Here is a 19,095-nt window from a genome sequence, read left to right on the forward strand (position 1 = left end):
ACTCCTTTAGTCTTCACAGGTCTTCAAGGATCCTGCAAATTTTTTTTACAGTGCTGTCTATAACTTGTACTGAATGGAAAAGGGAATGTAAAGAAGATTTGTTTCATCAGAGCTAGTGTCCAGCTCTGAAGAAATTTTGGTGCAGAAGAAATAATCTTACCAACTGGACCCTTAGTTCCCAGTGAACTTCACAGGAGCTGAGGGCTTCAGCGCCTTGTATGATTGGGCTATATAAGACCCCATAGGTTTTGTAAAGGAGTCTTACAAAGCTGCTGCTGCATGCAGTCTTCTAAACAGATATGCAAAGGCAAGGCAAACAAGCTGGTCTAGCATTACTCTTTCCTAGAGATGGATCAAGCTGATTGTACTGATGAGGGAAGTGTTTGCATGAAGGGGAAAAAAAAAGAAATGCATTTTGGATTTTTCCAATGCCTTTTCTATTTTAGCATTTTCAGTTAGTTTGTTGTTGTTTAATGGCCTGTACCTTAGCACGCTTCTGCTTTCAGGCCCATCTGTCCCATGTTTCTTCTTTTTTTTTTTTCTGTTTCCTGAAAGACATGGCTCAGGAGCATAATGGGAATTAGGACTTGGAAGAATTGCAGTATTACCTCATCAGCATGGCAAAGATTCTCTCCCTGGTCCCCCATCATGGTTGGATCTCCTTTGCAAGGCCTACTGCTCTTTTAACTTCTTTAACTTGTACATAGATAACCTACAGTCCTTCAAAAGTATTTCTCCTTGCAAAGAAGTCATCAGGTCACCTATGTCCTCAGACAATCTGCACAAGCCAGGCACAGGGGATGGCTGGGGAAGAGGAGACAGGCTTATGGAGAGAAATTCTGGGATAAATTAACCATTTTGTTTGCAGCGTAGTAGTGTAACTTGTCCTGTTGTTGATTCACAAGATTTTTCTTTTTTATGTGTTAGTTGTGGAAATCTGTTAGTTCTGATCCTAATGTATTTTCCACTGGAAGTTTCTTCTACAGTGGTGGAACCCAAAAAGGTGACTAACGTGTGGGCTTGAACAGGTACAGTATGTAGACTACTTGGCATTCATTCCCATTCTTTTCTGATGGTATCGAACATTTTGCTTAGAAAACCATGAATTGAACTTAGTCGTGTGGAAGAATCCCTGAAATTACTTAGCCCATGTTGTTTTGAGGAACCCCCGATGCTACATCATGCAACTATGGAATAAGTAACCATGTCGAGGTGAGGTGGTGCTTGTTGGGAGTTAACATACCAGCAAAATGAATGGGAGACAACTGTACGGTGCAAGTTCAGCCTTCTGATAGCTTGCTGAGAGTCTTCTGCAGATCATACGCTAGACTGGCTTCTGTAATACCGGAGGTTGAATAGGAGCTCACAGCCCTCAGAAACCAACAGGGTGATCGGAGGAGTGGTGGCATGCCTTCCTCCAGCATCCCTCATCTCTTCTGTTTACTTCCTTGGCATTTCTCTGAGAACATTCTTGATAATTATATTACGCATGTAGATTGCACCATGGCGGTACTTTGCATGCAACTGGAAGGTAAATTGCTTGCTCTAAACATAGAAGGTGCTCTTTCCTCACAGTGCCTAGACAAGATTTCAGTCTCTTGATGCTGAAGTCATAAACAGAGCTCGTATCTATCACTGCCTTAATGACAAAGGGAAGCAGAGGCAGGGGCAGAGAGCTGCTGCTCCTTCACAGAGTACAATGTCCTGAATGCCCCTTCACTAGGCAGGCAAGGTGGCACAAGTGCACTGAGCAAGCTGGCTAGGACTTGTGCCCATCCCAGGATGATTTGGGGCAAGATTTTCCCCAGGAGACAGTTTGTAGTGTCACATAGCAGGTTAAAGAACTAGTGAGTAGGGAATCAGTAGCCATGGTGCAAAACCAAGCACGTGCAACGCTGCTGGTCGTGGTGCTTTGCTGCTGCTTACTTTTAAATATGAGCTTCCTGCATTTCTTTTGTACCTTCATTTGCAGATCTTCAGGAGGTATAGCTTTAATAATCCGCAGGGTCTGCTTTTTATCATTAGTTTTTCTCCTGTCCAGATACAAAGCAGATTGGGTATGTTTTCAAAGGGTGGAGATTTATCAGCACAACTCCCAGACAAGTCAATTAGAGGCTGCCTGGCTAAATCCTCATAACACGCTTTGAAAGCATAGCTCCTGCCGTCTGCGAGGACAGTTGCGGGGAGAGCGCAGCTCAGCTGTGCTGTGTGAGAGATGGGAGCAGGCACTGCCAGCTAAGTAGTTTAGCGCTCAGGCTCTTAGCACCTTCATTAAGACTTTTGCACAAACAGAGGAGTGCTGGCACTCCGTACGTGACGAGGTTACTGCTTTGCCAGTGTTTACCCAGTTGGGCTAAAGCAGGATTAGATTGGACGGACCTGAAGAGGAGCAAGCCATGCAGATCGTGCACTCAGGCTGGAAGGCTGCTGACAATGATGACAGCATTTCATCCATGAAATAATTTGTGCTCTGAAGTCCAGTTAAACTTGCCAATAATTCCACATTGAGAAAATTAATTGCATCCATTGCCTGTGTTTTACTCAACAGCCTCCCTGGGGACCCTGCACTCCAAATCTCCTCAGAGCGTGTCATTTAGCGTCTCTGCATTCATATTTAAGTTGGAGTTATGTGGTGGGAGAGACAGAAATTACAAAAGGAAAATATTTTAAAGGCAAACTGGAATTGATACATAAGATACGTGCACATGTCTTCAGAAAGAGCACAGCTGTTTTTTCCCAGCCTGTTGTAGACGTACACAATTCGAGCAGCGAAGTTGAATGTTTTGTATATATTTCTCCACTACTTCTTGTATATATTTCTCCACCCCTGCATGCCTCATTAGTGAGGCACTCTCCACTCTGTTAATTCCTACAGCAAAAAATGTCTGTCTTGCAGCAGTGCAATGGGGTGGTTTAGAAGAGTGCAGTAAACACCAGTAGATGTTTGTCTTGATTATTTTGGTGAAATTAATATGCACAGGGCTGGAAGTCTTCTGTTGTCCCACGACTCGAGCAATGGAAGTACAAAACTTTGCACTGCGATCGGGCAGAATGGTGAGTCCAGGGGGAGGCACAGATGCAGGCCTCTCTCTTTCTCTCTCCCACCTCCACAGAAACATGTCTCCTTTCCTTCTCTTGCTCTTCCCTCTCTGGAAGCGCTGATGAAAGCGCCTGCTGCTTCTTGCTTTTCTCTGCCTGTTCCAGCCCCTGCGAGCATCCCCACCTCGCTGACTGAGGGTGGGCAGAGTCATGGCGTTGGCCTGCTTTGACTTCACCGCTGCTGTCACCGCGTTGCTCCAATCCAGGATCTTTTTTGCTGCTGTTCCTCCCCGTCCTGTGCTTGACCTCCCAGCGTGATCCCTGACAGCCAGGTGGGCAGCTCTGGCGAGGGCCCTGTGTGCTACCTGCTTCCCATCCAGGCAGCCGCTGGCAATAGGAACTCCTCCTGTCCCAGACACCTGGCTACCAAGTGAGGAGACGGATCGTTTTCCTCACTGCTGGCTCGTTCGTTCAGGCTTAACCAGTGCCCTGAGCACGCTTGTGCTCCTTACTCTTACTGCGGGTGATTTGTTCTCCCGATGACTGCTTGTGAAACCAAGGGCGATGGCATTTCCAGCGGCCCCAAGCCACCTGGATAACAGGCAGAGGCCTGACCTCATTCACGCAGCAGAGGTTCCTCAGTGAACCTGCCGAGCTGCACAGGTTACCAGCGAGGTTGGCAGATCAAGGTTGTACCAGCTTCAAACGGATTTCACGATGGGAGCTTCCCCTGTGTTTGAGACATTTCAGTGGCCAACAGGAGCTGGGCAGGCCCAGCGTGGAAGAGCACAACATGTGCTGTAAGTGAGCAATTGCAATCCGAAATCAATCTGCTCTGTCAGGCTTCACCCCGTGAGTTAGCAGGCCTCGGTGCAGTGAGGAAGCTCGAGTAGTAGGGGAGTGGCTGGGTGCACAAAGCATTTCCAAAGGTTGGAAGCAGTGCCCTGTTCCCCGCCTATGCTTCGCCCAGCCATTTGTCTGAGGTCAGCTCTGGCTTTTGAAAGGCTGTATTGCTCTCCCCAGCATGACACCTGCAGCAAGATTAATTAAGATTATTAAGAGGCCACTATGGAGGTGAAGGACCTCAGAAGGTGGTCAGGAGAGGTGGCTGTGGTGCCCTTTGGCAAGTGGCCCAGCAGGGGCAGGTGAGCAGGAGATGAGGAATGCTTTCGGGTGCTGAAGCTGGATCTGGGGCGTGCAAACGGCGGTGCTGCTTGTTCCTTATTGATCTCAGGTGAGGTGGTTATGTCTCTGCTTAGGAGAGCTGTCAGGTCAAATCAAATTGCTTAGTGTCACTTGCCAGCAACCCCTGGGACACACAGTAAGCTGCCAGTACTGTCTGAGTGCAGCACAAGATGCTCAGGGGTGAATTGCTGCAGCTTTTGGGGTGCGGGCTGGAGGTGGCTGAGGTCGGGTGCTTGGCAGAGCCCCTGGCGAGCTTGAGGGGAGGAAGGGAGCAGAAAGGTGGGGCAAGCTCAGGAAAACCTGGGAGAAGAGGTGCTGAGGCAGGCAGACTGATGGGAGGGAAAGCAGAAGTCCTGCTGGGAGGGCCTGGGTTGGGTCTCAGCTCTCAGCACCACTGCCCAGCTGCCAGGTGAGAGCATCTGCAAAAGCAGCCCCAGCCTCCTGGTCTGTGGGCTCGCAGATCCTCTGGCCATCGGCTGGATGTGGAGCTGTGCTAGGCGCTGCTAGCTGTGCTCAACCTCGACAAGCAGACAGGATTTAGTCTCTGCGCCTTTTTTCCCCTTTTTTTTTTTTTTTTTTAATTTTTGAAAGAGCAATAAAAGGACTAAACAGCCGCCGTCCTGGTCACTCCCCATACATAATTGAAATAGCTGCCCACTGAAGTCAGCGTGAGCAGGGGGATGGGGCCGGGTAAGTGGCTCTGACTGTTGCTATAACAACAGCACCTTGGTCTAATTTCTTTTGAAAAATGAATTGCTGCTGGTGGGATGAAGCAAAGCAGCTTCTCCCAGCAGACGAAAGCTCTGCCGACAGCCTCACCGCTCCGTTGTTTATGTGTTGGGTATGCTGTGGCATGTCCGAGCGGCTCTGCCCAAAACTTCAGGACAGGTTAGATGAGACCTTTTGGGTCCACGTGCGTCTGTGTGTTTGCGTGCACAGCCTCTGTCCTCCTCCATCCCCCCCAGTCGAGTCATTTAACAAGTCAACACACTAAAGTTTGACCTTTTCCTGCTCTGCAACAGGAGTTTCTCCAAAGGCATATAAATAACAGCGAGTCCTGCTTCACCCTGTCTTCCGCTTTGGGACAGAAACCTGCTTTGAAATGCGGTTCCATTGGCCAAATATTTTGTGTAAATAAAGCTAAAGGCCTGTGAACCTGGCAAGCTTTTTATTTGTATTTTATTTTATTCATCAAGAGTCTTCTCCTATAGATCTCTAAGGTGCTGCTAATATCTTCACGATGCATACCGTCAATTACTTGCACGAGCCGTATGCTACTTCTTAGAAGGAAGTGGAAGACGCTTTACAGGAGAATATTTTACTTCAGGTTTTGTTTTTACAGAGGGAAGGGGAAGTGCTGGGATTTTTTTCCAAGACACTGGAATCCTGATGCAGTAAGCTGTTTGCCAGTGTATGGTCAGCGTACGATATTCAAGCCAGCCACTAGTTGACATGGTTGTCAGGAATGAAATCAGGATGTGAAAATGAACACTTGCATTGAACGAAGTTGATGAGAATGTTTGTGTGGTACCTAAAAGAGATGCATTTATTGTTAAGGCCCCCAACCCCTCCAAAATGCTGGAGCTAAGATGCTTCCCCAGCCGCAAAGTTTGTTTACAGCCTGTTCCCTTCAAATAAACCTTTGTATTATGTTTCTGCCTACCTACAGTTGTTTGGTGAAGAAAGAGATTAGATTTTTCTAGTGTTTGTTAGCCCACAATATCCTAAAAGATCTGAAGGAGAACAACGCGGAGCTAGAAACTTAGAATAGGCTTTATTTTGTTTTCATTTGCAACACGGCAAGATTTCTGTACATCTGATATTTGATGGAAAATAGTTTCCATCTTAAAGCTGCTTTTTGTTGTAATACATAATAAACACAGTTACTAATATTTATATACTAGGCCTGCTTTTACTTTTGCTAAAGTCCTTGTATATTTGTACAGGGGGATATCCAAGTTTCAGAGCATGACTAAATCTTTAGGAGCTGGTATTTTTAGGGCTGGTTATTTGCCACTAGATAGTTCTGATTCTCTTGGTAAACATTCATGTACAAATAAAGTGATGGATTCAGGATAAATTAACAAAAGATATAAAAGCTGAAAATGTATCACTCTTACCCATATTTTGTAAGGGATACCTTCAAACTGATGTGAAACGCACAGAGTCAATTTTGTTATATTTCTCAGGAAATAATCAGTCTTACTAATCCCTGGTGTGTTATTAAGACAAGTGAAGGCTTTTCTTTCTTACGTGGACTGTTCTTCGTGACCAGAAGTCTATTCCGGGTCCTTTGGTATGAGCATTTACCTTTTTGCCAGTATGGTCTCAGAGCCAAGCTTTGGATGTTTCTTTGAACCCTGTAAGTTCAGCCACTGAACTTAGCAGCCATTCAGTGGCAGCTTTTCTGACATGGAAGCAAAGAGGGATAGCGCCTTTTTCGTAAGACTGCTTGGGACTGGAGTGAGGACAGTAGAGAACTGTTAACTGGGTGAGTGGCCCATGAGGGACATCACTTAGATATGCTATTGTAAGCCATTATATCAACTGCGTTACTGCACACCTGCACCTGAAGGCAGATTTTCTTCCCTTGTTCTGCAGAAAGGGAACTCGGAAGCGACTCTGCTCTCCTGTCCACGAAGTGGTACTGCTCCACACCCACACCATCCTCTCCTTGTCCCCAGGGTGTGAGCCAGGGCCAGGCACAGATCAGTAAAACAAGCTCGGGGGCTTGGTGGAAGTTTTCTGCCACACGCCAGTGATACTGGTTAAAAAGCAGCAGGGAGCTGCAGTGCTGTACAGCGGTGTTCAGCTTAGCACAGATCTTTAGGGGAGGGGACGGAGGAGGTGAGAGCAGTATTATGTGCCTCCATGTGGGATTTGATGTTTCTCCTTCACACTGGTCTTCGGGTGTTGCCTTACCTTCCACATCACTGTTAGCTGGCACAGACTACCCATGGGTGGTAATTGCCCTGTGAGGTTGCTGCTCCAGTGGGATGGAGAGAAGGGAAAGAGATGCCTCTGTCTGTGAGGCTCCATGCTGTGCAGCCCGGTGTGCTCGCACAGTTTCTGATTAAGGTGGCTTTGTTAAGAAGGCCACATCTCTGCAGAGGGCCAGCACAGAGCTTAGCATCCCGCGCGTGCGCAGCTGGGACCATAGCCACGTGTGCACAGGCCATGTCCTTCTGCATCGTACACCAAACAGTGCACACAGGACCGAGAGGAAAGAGAAGGGTGCAGCCTTCTCACAGACTCCCCCTCTGAATGGGGATGAGATGACGAGATAGGGATTTGCTTGATTGTTCTACTCACGGGATGAAAGGGGGGGAGCAGGCCCTCTGGGATGGGAGAAATAAATGGGATCTGGGTTGTGGGAAGAAAAAAGGTTGAGGACCCCTAGGTTAGGGCAGGGGTGGGAGCTGAGTGTCTGGGATTTTCATACCAGTAAAAATACTTTAAAAATTGATAAAATCTTTCATTTTTTTTGTCCTCTATTGTTCTAGTATCAAGGATGCAAGTGTGTCCTGAAGGAGTTCACTAGAGCTATGACCTCTTTGCTTCCTCTCCTCCCCACTATTGTTTCTTGTCTTAGCTAAAGAGGACTGCTTTTTTTAGCCTGGTACATAAGCAGAGAACTTAACTTTTGGTGTGGTAGGAGAAGATTGTAACATTGCTTTGGTATTCTTCTTTTAACCTAAATTATGTTCTTCTTTTAACCTAGCTTGTATTAACACATTATTTTATATAATATTCATACAGCTAATTTGGTTGCTTTCTGGGACTTGTCTTGCTTTGTTATCATTTCTATTAGTTATTTTTCTTGTATGTTAGCTCCTAGCTTCTCTTCTTTGTTAGCCTTTTTTTGTGATTTGATTGCGTTAGCATCGTGCAAACTGCCTGCTATTTTTTAGAGTAGATATATTTTTTTCCTCATTTAAAACTGATTCTCAATATGTTTGCAGCCAAAGAACAGAGAACTAATCAAATGAAACGATGTTAATGAATTTTCTCCAAAAATTTTAGTGTCAACAACACGTTTCAATACGAGTAGTCAATCAGTTGTATTGCAGGTATTTTTCAAAAAACTTATAGAAATTTAAAAAAAAAAAAAAAAGATTTTCAGAGTAAATAGTAAATTCTAGTGATTAATTTTTTAAACATCTAATTTAAGACTCTTTAAAGGAGTCAAACTGTCAGAAGACATTACTGGGTGTTTTGTGAAAGCAAAAGTTTCATGACTGTATTAGGCACCAAAAAGTTGGAATACTCCATTTGTTCTCTAAAATTTGGGTAGTTTGGAGTGTACAGACATGTTTTACAGTTCTGTGACTGTGGGTCTGTACTCTCCTGTTCAAGGCCAGGGTGTGTTGGGGTTTGGGGGGGGTGTTGGTTTGTTGTTTGTTTGTTTGTTTGTTTTGTTTTAATCTGTCTTCTCAAATTGATCAAGGCGTAAAAATGAAATCAAAGAAACTTCCTAATTAGTTTTTAAAATTTGCTGTCTCTAGTCGTCTTAGTGACAAGCACCTGTCACAAGGCTCATCAGCAGTATTTTTTGTCTCTGCAACTGGTTAATATTTTTTTCTCTTGTTTTCTTTTAAGCTTCAAGAGACAGTGAAAAGGAAGTTGGAAGGCGCACGTTCACCTATCAATGGAGAGCAGCAGAATGGAGTTTGTGATGGCAGCTTTTCTCCAACCAGCAAGCGGATACGGAAGGATGTACCAGGCATCGAGGCAATCAACAGCTTGCCTAATAATTTGCCTTTGCCTGCTGCTTCTCCTCTTCACCAGCTTGACATGAAAGCGTCCCTGCCCTTGCAGAACAGTGGAACTCACGGTAGTGGGCTAGAAGACTTGGGTAAAAACGGCGGGCTTTCGGAGATAAAGCTCCCTGTTAATGGTTGCAATGAGCTAGACGATGGTTTTAACATCCTGCAGAACAAGGAGCTAAAGCAAGAGCCTTTGGATGACCCTACCTGCATAGATACTTCAGAAACATCTCTTTCAAATCAGAATAAGCTTTTCTCGGACATTAATCTGAATGATCAGGAGTGGCAGGAGCTAATAGATGAACTAGCGAACACTGTTCCAGAAGATGACATACAGGATTTGTTCAATGAAGACTTTGAAGAGAAGAAGGAGCCAGAATTCCCCAGGCCTGCCACAGAGACTCAAGAGAGTGCAAGTGTTAAAAGTGATCCATCTCATTCCCCATTTGCTCATGTTCCATTAGGATCTCCCCAGGTGAGGCCTTCGTCTTCTGGTCCTCCGTTCTCAAATGTTTCCACAGCCTCTAGTATAACTTCCGTATCCAGCGCTCCACCAGCTCCAATCCAGGCAGGCTCACCAGCAAACTGTGTTGTTCAATCACCTCAAACTCCCAACCAGGCCCTCACGCCAGGCCAAACTCAGACGCGATCTGGAAATGGCTATCTTATGAATCCAGCAGCAGCAACTGTGGCAGGATCAGGGCCTGGGCCTGTGAATATGCCAACTACGGACTTGTCTCCGGCTGAGCAGCTCAAGCAAATGGCTGCACAGCAGCAGCAAAGAGCCAAGCTCATGCAGCAGAAACAGCAGCAGCAGCAGCAGCATCCAAATCAAGCCTCAAGTTGGTCACCTGTCGGCCCTCCATCTAGTCCGTATGGAGGACCTTTCAGTGCAGACAAACCAAATAGTCCAATGATGTATCCCCAAGCCTTTAACAACCAAAACCCAATAGTGCCTCCTATGGCAAACAATCCACAGAAGACCACAATTAATAACTACCTCCCTCAGAATCACATGAATATGATCAATCAGCAGCCAAATAACCTGGGCACAAACTCGTTAAGCAAACAGCCCAATATGCTTTCTTATGGCAACACCAAACCTCTGACCCACTTCAATGCTGAGCTGAGCCAGAGGATGACCCCACCAATGGCAAATCCCAGCAAGAACCCCATGATGCCATACATACAGCAGCAGCAGTCCCAGCAGCCCCAGATGCAAGCTCAGATGGCACACCTGAGTGAGGAACAGAAACGCATGCTCATCATGAAGCAGAAAGGAATGATGAACCAGCCCATGGCATATGCAACACTTCCTTCCCTCGGTCAGGTAAGTGTGAATATGCGATATGCGGAGAACCAAAAACTGTCTAATATTAAGGTTTAATAACTCTTTGTATGGTCTCCTCATCTTCTTTCTTCTGGAAAGTATGGAATGTCATTGCAGGTGCTTCTTGGATTTTCATGTGCTATTGGAGCTTGATCATTTTTGTGAAATGACTGAAATGATGTTGCGTTATATTTAAGAAATGTTAAATGACCGTTTTTCTGAACCGGCACTCTTTCCCTGTGCTTCTACTGATGAGTGCATAGGGCCACTTTGGAAAGCTTTGGTTCTGAAGTTACTTTCCTCCTTGGGGAGTTTGTTTCCTTTTCTTGTTACATAAGATTTGATGATTTTGGATCCCAAACCACTGTATAGCTTAGTTTCCACAGTATAGTTACCATTATAACACAAAGATGGAGTGGTTGGCCCTTTCCTCTCGGGGTGAGGATCTAGCTGGCTTTAAACAGTGTATTTGGCATTTTGGCTCAGGTGACAAAGGGAAGGGCATTTTGGGTGCTTAATGTCTTTGGTTTCCATTGGAAGAAGTAAACATAACTGAATGCTTTTAGTGGTTCTTGAACCATGCCTGAAATTAGATGATTTATTTCAGGACTTTCAAGAAGTCTTCAGCAACCTCGAGTATTATAATGTTGTAAATCTGTAGAGTCTTCTGACTTCCTTTCATCAAGAAGCTAACTTGGCATCTGTCTCGCTTGTATTCCATGGTAACCTCTGGTGTAGCAGCTGCTAGGCTTGTGGAATAGTTTGGAATGAGTTAATAATTGGTTTGAATAATGGTTATAGTAACACCAAGCAGCCTTATCGCCACCTAGGTCATCTGGGTATTCTTGAGCAGGCTCTGTAAAGATCTGCACACTGGTGTAATGGAGAAGCTAGAGAATAAATCTTCTGAATGTTGTTTTAAGGTTTTTTAAAAAGAATTAAAGTTAATAATCAGTTCACAAAGTAGGTGATGCCTTCGCAGAAGTTATGTGCCACCAAAACATGTCAGGAATTCTGATATAATAGTACACTAATAGAGTTGTTGGTTGATAGTTTTAGTGTAACATCATTTTACGAATTCAGCTGTTTCCACGCCACCTACAAGGAGTACTTCCTTCTGAGCATGGTTTAACTGTGACTCACACTGTAATGCATGTAGAAATACAGAAAAAAAATGTCATTTCTTCAGGCCATAGAGTTTGGGAATCTACCAATAGGAGGAGCAGGAGCTTTGCCAGGTCAGAGGCCATCTCATATTATTTGAAATGAATTGCAAAACCCTTGTGTTTATGGTTCAGGATGTGTTGTGACAGCTCAAAGGTTCATATTTCTATTTTAATTCGGCTTGCCTACTGCTTTAGAAATCGCCAGTCTGAACCCTCTTCCTTTTGTGACGACTTATCTAGAGAAATGCTGTGATAATGACATAAAACTCACTGTAATCTGAGCTACAGATTTGTCAGGTTGTAATTGAGAGGCATGTAATGTTTGGCCAGGCTGTCTAATGCTTTATAGTTTCTTTTCTTTGTTTTTGTTAAATCTGTTGAAGTCAAAGATCATCAAACAGTTGAGAGGAGGAACTGCTTATGTGAAAGAGTTAATCTCATCCCCTCCATTTCATAAGTTGAGAAATTCATGTAACTATCTCCCTGCAGTTCTGCAGAGTGAACAGGAAGTTGAGATTTCATATATCTAATCTCACTCAGTTCCTTTTTTTTAATGTAGAAAAAAACTAGATGTTTGGATAAAACTAGACTTTCTTCCAAAGCCAAGACCAGATATTAAGTCATTTCTCTTTCTCGTAAAGAAGAAATATAAGACAAAACCCCATTTTGTTATATAATATGTGCAGTTCACATTTAGTGACCCAGTTGGGATGAAGGAGCCTCTTGCTTGCATGTAGATGTAGTAAGGTCCCTTCACTACTTGTGAAACCCACTTGTCTACCCAGAAGGGATTTTGTTTGGTAAGGAAAGTTGAAAAAATGGATTTCTAACTATAAAGTATTTCTTCATTCCTTCCCTTCCTGCTTCCCCAAAAAGCATTTCTCTGGAAAATTGGAATGCTTTATTGTTGTGAGATGTGCTTGGTAGAAACTGATTGGTTTTGCAAAGGTGGTAAAAAGATGTGTTGATATTCTTGCATTGAATCCAGACTGATGCAGATTATCTGATTCCACTACTAGCTGCAGGATGTGGACGGTCAGAGTTGCCAGATCGTGTATGGAAAAGAAGGAGATTGAACCCTTCAGTTTAAAACACATTTCTGAGCGTAAGGGGAATGTATCTTTCAGTGAGTTTATCGTTTCTGCTTTCATTGTAGTTTTGGTCTTTGACATAGAATTGTAAAAGAGCGTGTGTGTTAAATAATCATGAGGATTTAACAAATGGCATTCAAGGGGAAAAAAAGTTCCAGCTATTCTATGGTATGGTTAGCACTGACTGTGTTTTTCTGTCAGGTGACTACTGCAGGGAAATGCTCAGGACCCAAAAGGTGATTTAGGGAACATCAGGCATGTATGAAAGACAGTGCCTGGTCTTATTTTCTGTGTTCTGCAAAATCCGAGCATGGCTGGCATTGTGTGTTTGTATGCACATGCACAACATACATTAATTAAACCTGCATCCATTTTGGCCGTTCTGCTATTAATGAGCAGAGTGCAGTCATGGCTACGATCACGTAGCATACTTCAGAGAGACGCCATTTTGTCAGTTCAGCTGGGACCTTGCAGACACGCTGTGGAGATCACTAGCCTGTGGCTGTCCTGTGAAAGTGTCCGTGAGTGACTCGTGGTGGGGTTTGTGTCCTGGGGTTGCTGAGCCAGGTGCTCTTGTAAGGAAAGGTGAGCAGCTGGAGAGGAAGCTATTTAGCTCGGTGTCTGGACAGGCAGAGTGCTCACTGACCAGCCTCACAGGCAAAACCAGCGTCCAGTAAAAGTGGAATTTCTCTGAAGGCTTTCTGCAATGCCAGCACTGAAACTATTCCTGTCAGAGGTGGTAGTCCTTCGCTTCACCACATGAACCAGGACCGGTGCTGGTGCTTGTACCTCCTCTGCGCCGAAGCTGATCAAAGCATACGCCCCGCAATGCGAGCGCCTCGATTTTATCCTACAGGCTGTTCTCCTCAAAGGAGCACTGGGTGGGGTATTCCTCTCTTCTGCCACAAAACAGATACTGGTTTGGATTTTTAAGGAGGGGATTTTTACAGCGTTAGGCAGAAGGTAATTCAGACCACTTTTGTGGGACTGACCGTAAAATCCGTATTCAGGTCCTGACCCATCTGTGCTCAGCAGGTCTCCGTCCTGCTACCGGTGTTCCCTCGTGCCCTACTTTTCTCCACTTGGTCAGGCTTGTGCTTGGAAATCCCCACTCCTAGCCCTGCCCACATACCCTAATCTGCCCTAGAACTGGATATTAGCTTGTGAGGAGGCGGCAGGTGTTGCCCCTTAGCCTCATCCTTTTCCTGGGTGCTTCTTGCATTCTTGCTTAGCTGGGGCTACAGGCATCAGCACAGATTTTCCCTGGGGCTGGTAACTTCTAAGGTATCTGAGGACTAGAGGTCTTCTGCTGTTCTGTGCTTCCTGTGTGATAGTGAAAGAAACTGGTTTCACACCAAGATGGAACAGGGGCTTTCTTAGACTTGTATGTGATTTAAGAAATAAAAGCAAGCCTAAAACAACCTTCTCTCTAAAAATTTAGACCTTTGTTTAACCTAAAATGTTCCATTTAGTTTTTGAAGGTATTTGTAAGGTTTAATGGTAGTCTTTTTTCTTTCTTTCTTTCTTTCTTTCTTAAACCAAAAGTAATTTCAAATTGGGGAAAAGTGAAAACATTTTCTTTGGAAAAATTCAGAATCATTAATTGTGCATGTTCTTGGTTCCTGCTGTTCAATATGTATGCATAATGGTAAGAGCCAAATGGAATAGATGTTGAATGGCTGAGAGAGAATTTGATGTTTGGAGCCAAGTGAGGGAGGGAGAGTAATGAGAGGTCGAAACAAAACAGAATTCTCTGTGGGTGTAAGAAAAATAAAACTAGACTGCAGCTCTTTGCCTGCATGCGACTGTGAGGATGCTGCAATTATCGTTCTTATTGAAACCACTAGTTATGTTGCTTGAAATTGGAGGGATGTGAATGAAGAGGAGAAGTGACACCATACTGGTAGAACTACCTTCAAATTCTCTTTTCTGTCTTTTGTTTTAGTCTTATAAATTGAAGAAGTGTCATCTGCTCAGTCTGTTTTTGCAAGTGAAGGATAAAGGGAGATCTGTGTCCAGAGAACATTTCTGAAATGTAATAGTCTTTGTCTTTTCCAAGTGAAAAGGCGTGTTTCTTGCTGGAATAGTAAAAGAGATTTTCTACTTTCCTGAAGGTTATCTTTGGGATAGTGAGAAAAAGAGATTGTTGATGTTCTGGGTTTTGTGGTTTTTTTTTTTTAAGCCTACCTGAAAGTAAAGAAGAAAGTCTACAGATCTGTATTCACTGTATGAAAGTGTAGCAGAAACAGAACTGTCTTACTAGATTTTAGGGGAAACAGGCTGGAATGGAAATAATGACTGACACTTTGAGGATCACTTGCTGAAGAACTAACAGAGACACAGTGAATGCCTGTCTTTGCTGTGTTTGACTTATAAACATTGTTTTCTTCAAAAGATTTGCACTGGAGTTCAAATGCAGTGCCTGCCTTTTATAAATGCCAAAATTTGCTCCCTAGAAGTCAGTCTCCCATAGATTCTTAAGGACAGAAGGGTAATGGAAATGAGAGCAAGTGGATTCTTGCCATCTCACCAGGCAATTTATAAAGGCTAGCCTGGCCTTCTAGTACTTAGCTTTCCAGTATCATTTGCCCATCTTCTTGTGAAGGAGGTCATATTAGCAGAAATCACAAGAAACAAATGTTGGACAGTATTTGACTAAGATCAGATCTCCACGGCACAATCCTAAAAACAAACAAGCAAACAAAAAACCTTTAGCTTGCTGATATTTCCTCATTAACTGTCTTTCGAGACCTGTGAGTATGTACTTTTTAACCTAATACACAGTTTGTTCATTCCGTATACCTAGTGTTTTTCTCTAATACCAAGTTTTTCTCTAGTCTAAGCCTTGTAAAATCAAAGTATAACTGCACTGCTCCCATGTCCCAACTGAATTAATAATCTTACCGTAAGAAAACCATGGCTCTCTCTGGTGAAACCTACTTTCCTGAAACCATGCTGACTGGTATTCCTATTTTATCCTCTGAGTCACTGCTGATAGAGAGCTGAAAGAAGTTGTTCCATTGTTTTTGCTGGAGACGTGTCAGAATAACCAACCTTTTCCTCATTTTGAATATCACAATTGTAGTGGCAAGTCTTCAATTCTTAAAAATTTCTACACTTTTCCAAGATTTGTTAAAATACGTTGCTGTGTGATTGGCTTCTGGTCTAGTTTCTTGAAGACTGAGAGCATGAGTTATTCTTGTCCATAAATAAGTTGTCCTACCTTACTTCTAGAAGAAGAAATTGTGTATTTCTGACTGTACAAGGAGTATATTTAATGTCCTCTACTTTGAAGTTAGCAGAATAGCATATTACTTACTCCTACACAATCTGGATTGCAGCTAAAGAGCAGTTTGCTCTGTTGTTCAGCTAGGCTTGTAAGTCTGATGATACAACATGTGCCAACCAACACTCCATAAGTTTCATTAGCTACAACTGTAATCTCAAAGCATAGTGATTTTGAAATGTCGATAGCCAGTATTATTTTTACTTAACGTGCTACCCCCTCCTGCTTCTTTTTTGCTACTTTTTTCTTAGAGGGCAAGTTGTCATCATCAATTTAAGTTTTCCAGTCTTGTAACCCATTCCACATGCTTTCAGCAATACCAGCCACAATCCATTTCTTGCTGCTCACAAGCCTCTCTAACTCTTCATCTCTTTCATCCAAAGTCTAAAGAGTTAGGTTTCCATCCTGCGCAGGTCACGTTGTCTACTTAGTGTTAAACAATACAAAAGTGTCTACTTTGTTAAACAATATTTGTCCTTGTGTCATTTCTCTAAGACTGTGACGGTCCCTAACTTTACGTTTTCCTGGAGACTAGACTTACACAGTACTTCTCATTCATTTATTTTTATTTTCCTTCCATAATTCCCAGGTTTGCCAGCTAGCTTCTCAACATCTCAGAAATATTTACTAGACCTTTATTTTAGAGGAGTCTGTATTCCTATGTTTACTTTCATGAATATATAAATCCGAATGTCTCTAAAAAGTCGGTTTGTGCCCTATAACAATGCTGGTCCGACCTATTCAGAAATTCTAAAATTGCTTTAAAATCATGAGCTCTTTCAAATAATACATATTGAGGGTGGTTGTAGCAATTGTCTTCCAGTTTTCCAAACTGTTAGGATTCTTGTTTTCCTACTGTTCTTTACCCATACAGGACAGATACACTTTTTAAAGTAAAGCTTTGGTTCTCCTATACCACCTTGACTCAAGGAAGTGAAACTTAAAGGAAAATATGTAAAATCTTACAGTAACATTGCAAGGTAATGTAATACTTACAATTTTCCTTACCCTTGGTTCAGTGTCACCTGTTCTCATGCTGCCCAGCCAGACAGCTAAGGTCATGGTGTCCATCTCTTCTCCACCCCTTCTCCCCCTCCCCTGCTCTTTTTGTCCTCCCCCACGATCCACCAGTCTAAACCTCTTTCTTGGAAGCTTCTCCTTAGCCGTGTTTGTATTTCTAGCACGTGTCACGCAGCCCTTTTAGAAAAGACACCTCGCAGGAACAAATCACATTGGTTCCAAGCGGCTGTTGGCGGCGAGGACGCGGGTGAAGTAATTGCTCGGCACAAAGAAGAGCGTGTTTATAAACGGCTTCATCTGCCACCAACAAGGAAGCTGTGCACGCGTTTCTGTGTGTAGTGGCTTTATTAGACGTTGCAGTTAACAGGAGTAATAAAATCATCACCAGCTCCTGGCCAGATTTAACAGTACAGCCGCGGGTCTAGGGAGGCTTCCACTTCGTCTCCATGCCAGGAGCACGAGGAAGATCTCTTCTTCCTTCTAACGCTAACCGCCGCTGAGGTGGGTGGCTGGCTTTCCCTCGCCGGTAGTGGCAGGCAGACAAGCCTTGTCACTAATTTGGGAATAGAAAGGGCTTTGCTGGAAGGCCAGGGGCTGTTCACAGCTGTCCGCCCATTTCCTGTGCAGCGGGTAATTCAGGAGGGCGATACCTTGCAAATAAGCCAGCTGTGAGCGGCAGCAAACGCGCTGTACTGTGCTTCACAATGGCCTTCTGCTTGCTTTGGCTGTTGTGTTTGGGCTCTGAAGGTACCGAAACCTACCATCTTTCCACAGAAGAACCATTTAAAGTGTCTTTTTTTTTTCCCCACTACCATCTGTAAAGATCCATTTATAAATAAAGAAGTGATCAGTCTTCATTAGGCATGTGGCGGCGAGTTTTACATCGGTGAGAGCTGGACGCTTAGAGCTCGCTGCGCTGATTGTAAGGGGTTACCTGCACTGCCTTCAGCCTGCATTTCCACCCTGACCCATGCTTCCACGCCCGAGGGTCATTTTGTGTCTCTCCGCTGTTGTTAAATTCAAAACTGCCTTTGGACTCCGCTGTCTGGCAGGGAACAAACTGTTAGTAAATTCCTTTGCTATAGGAAAGCCTCTTCCAGATAGTCTGGAGTTTGTTCTTCAGTGTGAGTACATTGTCCTCGTCTTTCCCAGCCTTTGTAAAGAAAACTGGAAACTGGATTTAAAATTAACTCTCTCTTTCTTTCTCTTTCCATCTCTCTTTCCATCTCCATCCCACAGTAGGGGTCTATATGAACTGAGCTTTTATTCCAAGCAAACTTGTAGATTTTTTGTTAGTATCAGAAGAAGAGATTCACTTTGCACAGAGAGATTCTTCTGACCAGAACGGCTCTCGAGTAAGCAGTACCGTCCCCTGCGCTCCCTTTGCTGCAGGAGGGATGGGAGGACTCTGCCGCGTGCGTTTCCTTTGGTTTCTGCTCCCTGCCACAGACGGTGGTCTCCCAGCCTGCTTTTTTTTTCAGGGACCCCTGTCCCTGCTGTCTGACTCTGTGGCAGTGCCTGCCTCTTAAGGAGCTTGCAGCAAGCAAAACTGTTTATCACACGATGGATCAATAAGGGTTCAGAGGTTACAGGGTATCCTGTAATTAAAAAGCCTATTTTGAACTATTAATAGATTGTGGTTACCTTAAAAACAAGCTCCATCCTGTTCTTTTTTTTTTTTTTCTCCACGTTTCAGCCTGCCTTGTTTTTTTCCATGCTGTGTAGGCTCCTTCCCTTTGCCCATAGCTCTGCTCTCAGGAAAGGCGCTGCGAGGAGGGCTGGGGAGCTCCTGAGGCTGAGCATCAGGCCGGCTGGGGAGCAGGGGATGACACCACTGCCATCCCTCCCGATTACACGCGCTGACAGCTTCGTTTTGGGTAACACAGTGAAGTGCTCAAAAATCAGAAATGCCACAATTGAAGTTGTCCACAACTATCTGCGCTACTCTGGAAGCTGCAAGAAGTGGCAGAAGATGAAAAAGGATGCAGGAAGAGAAGCTAAAACATACGGATATTGTACGGGAGGCTGAGCGCTGCCAGAAAGATACAGCTCCCTGCTGTACCATAATCCCCGGGCTCCTTAAGTGTTCCCAGTGATGCCGAAGCAGGCTGTTTATCCAAACACATGAATAAAGTTCAGCTCTTTTGCCTGAGGAGGAGGACATCAGTAAATACCGATTAATGTTCCAGCTAGGAGCTTAGGTCCAAATAAT

The 19,095-nt window shown here is 44.1% G+C and overlaps 1 protein-coding gene across 1 annotated transcript in view; it reads left to right on the forward strand.

Moving 5' to 3' along the window:
- The window catches only part of MAML3 (mastermind like transcriptional coactivator 3), a 222,428-nt gene that overhangs the window by 129,635 nt on the left and 73,698 nt on the right, over nt 1–19,095 (forward strand). The window contains exon 2 of the mRNA XM_035551599.2: nt 8,824–10,320. Within this exon, the coding sequence (XP_035407492.1) occupies nt 8,824–10,320 (1,497 nt within the window). The remainder of the gene's footprint in view (nt 1–8,823; nt 10,321–19,095) is intronic.

The sequence above is a fragment of the Cygnus atratus genome, chromosome 4, assembly GCF_013377495.2.
Source record: "Cygnus atratus isolate AKBS03 ecotype Queensland, Australia chromosome 4, CAtr_DNAZoo_HiC_assembly, whole genome shotgun sequence".
Classification (NCBI taxonomy): domain Eukaryota; kingdom Metazoa; phylum Chordata; class Aves; order Anseriformes; family Anatidae; genus Cygnus; species Cygnus atratus.